The sequence below is a fragment of the Sinocyclocheilus grahami genome, unplaced genomic scaffold (genome assembly GCF_001515645.1).
Source record: "Sinocyclocheilus grahami isolate Dianchi unplaced genomic scaffold, SAMN03320097.WGS_v1.1 scaffold7947.1, whole genome shotgun sequence".
NCBI lineage: Eukaryota > Metazoa > Chordata > Actinopteri > Cypriniformes > Cyprinidae > Sinocyclocheilus > Sinocyclocheilus grahami.
In genome coordinates, this window is record NW_015511784.1 from 1 (window position 1) to 669 (window position 669).

At 39.0% G+C, this 669-nt stretch overlaps 1 protein-coding gene across 1 annotated transcript in view; it reads left to right on the forward strand.

Annotated features, from left to right (window-relative positions):
* Positions 1–98: 98 nt before the first annotated feature.
* Positions 99–669, forward strand: part of LOC107577948 (gamma-glutamyltranspeptidase 1-like) — a 9609-nt gene continuing 9038 nt past the window's right edge. The window contains exons 1-3 of the mRNA XM_016263965.1: positions 99–121; positions 269–433; positions 539–660. Of these exons, the coding sequence (XP_016119451.1) occupies positions 99–121; positions 269–433; positions 539–660 (310 nt within the window). The remainder of the gene's footprint in view (positions 122–268; positions 434–538; positions 661–669) is intronic.

The window sequence follows — 669 nt, forward strand, 5'->3', positions numbered from 1 at the left end:
GCTGCCTACCAGACTTATACCACAGTGTTTTTATTTTATTATTATTATTATTTTTTTTAAAGAGTTTCTTCAAACTGGTGGACAGGGGCTGTTCTATAATGGGTTGTCTCACATGTAAAAGGTGATGAAACATGTACATGTAAACACACAAATAATATATAGTACTATATATGCTGTACAGTATTGATAGTATTTGGAATGAAACCACATATCTGAATTTTGTTTGTCTGATAAATAATTATCATAAACTCTGGTGGTCTGCTTTCAGATGCTTTGCAATAATTGTGATTGTACTGATTCTGATAGTGATAATCACAATCACTAAGATAGTGAAAATCAGTCCGATACAATCAGTCTCTCTGCAACCCTCTGATAAGTGCTATAATAAAGCAGCAGTGGCAGCGGATGCCGGGACTTGCTCTGAGATCGGGAGGTATGATTCCAAAGATCCACATTTTTGTGTCTGGGAGAGATTACTTGCATGAGCGATGAGAGTTTTGCAGTGGTAAGGTTACGTTGTTGCTCTTTGTGTTTGCAGGGACATGTTGAAGCGCAATGGTTCAGTAGTTGATGCAGCAATCGCCTCTCTGCTGTGTGTGAGTCTGGTTAATGCTCAAAGTATGGGCATCGGAGGAGGGGGGGTTTTCACCATATACAATGCATCAACAG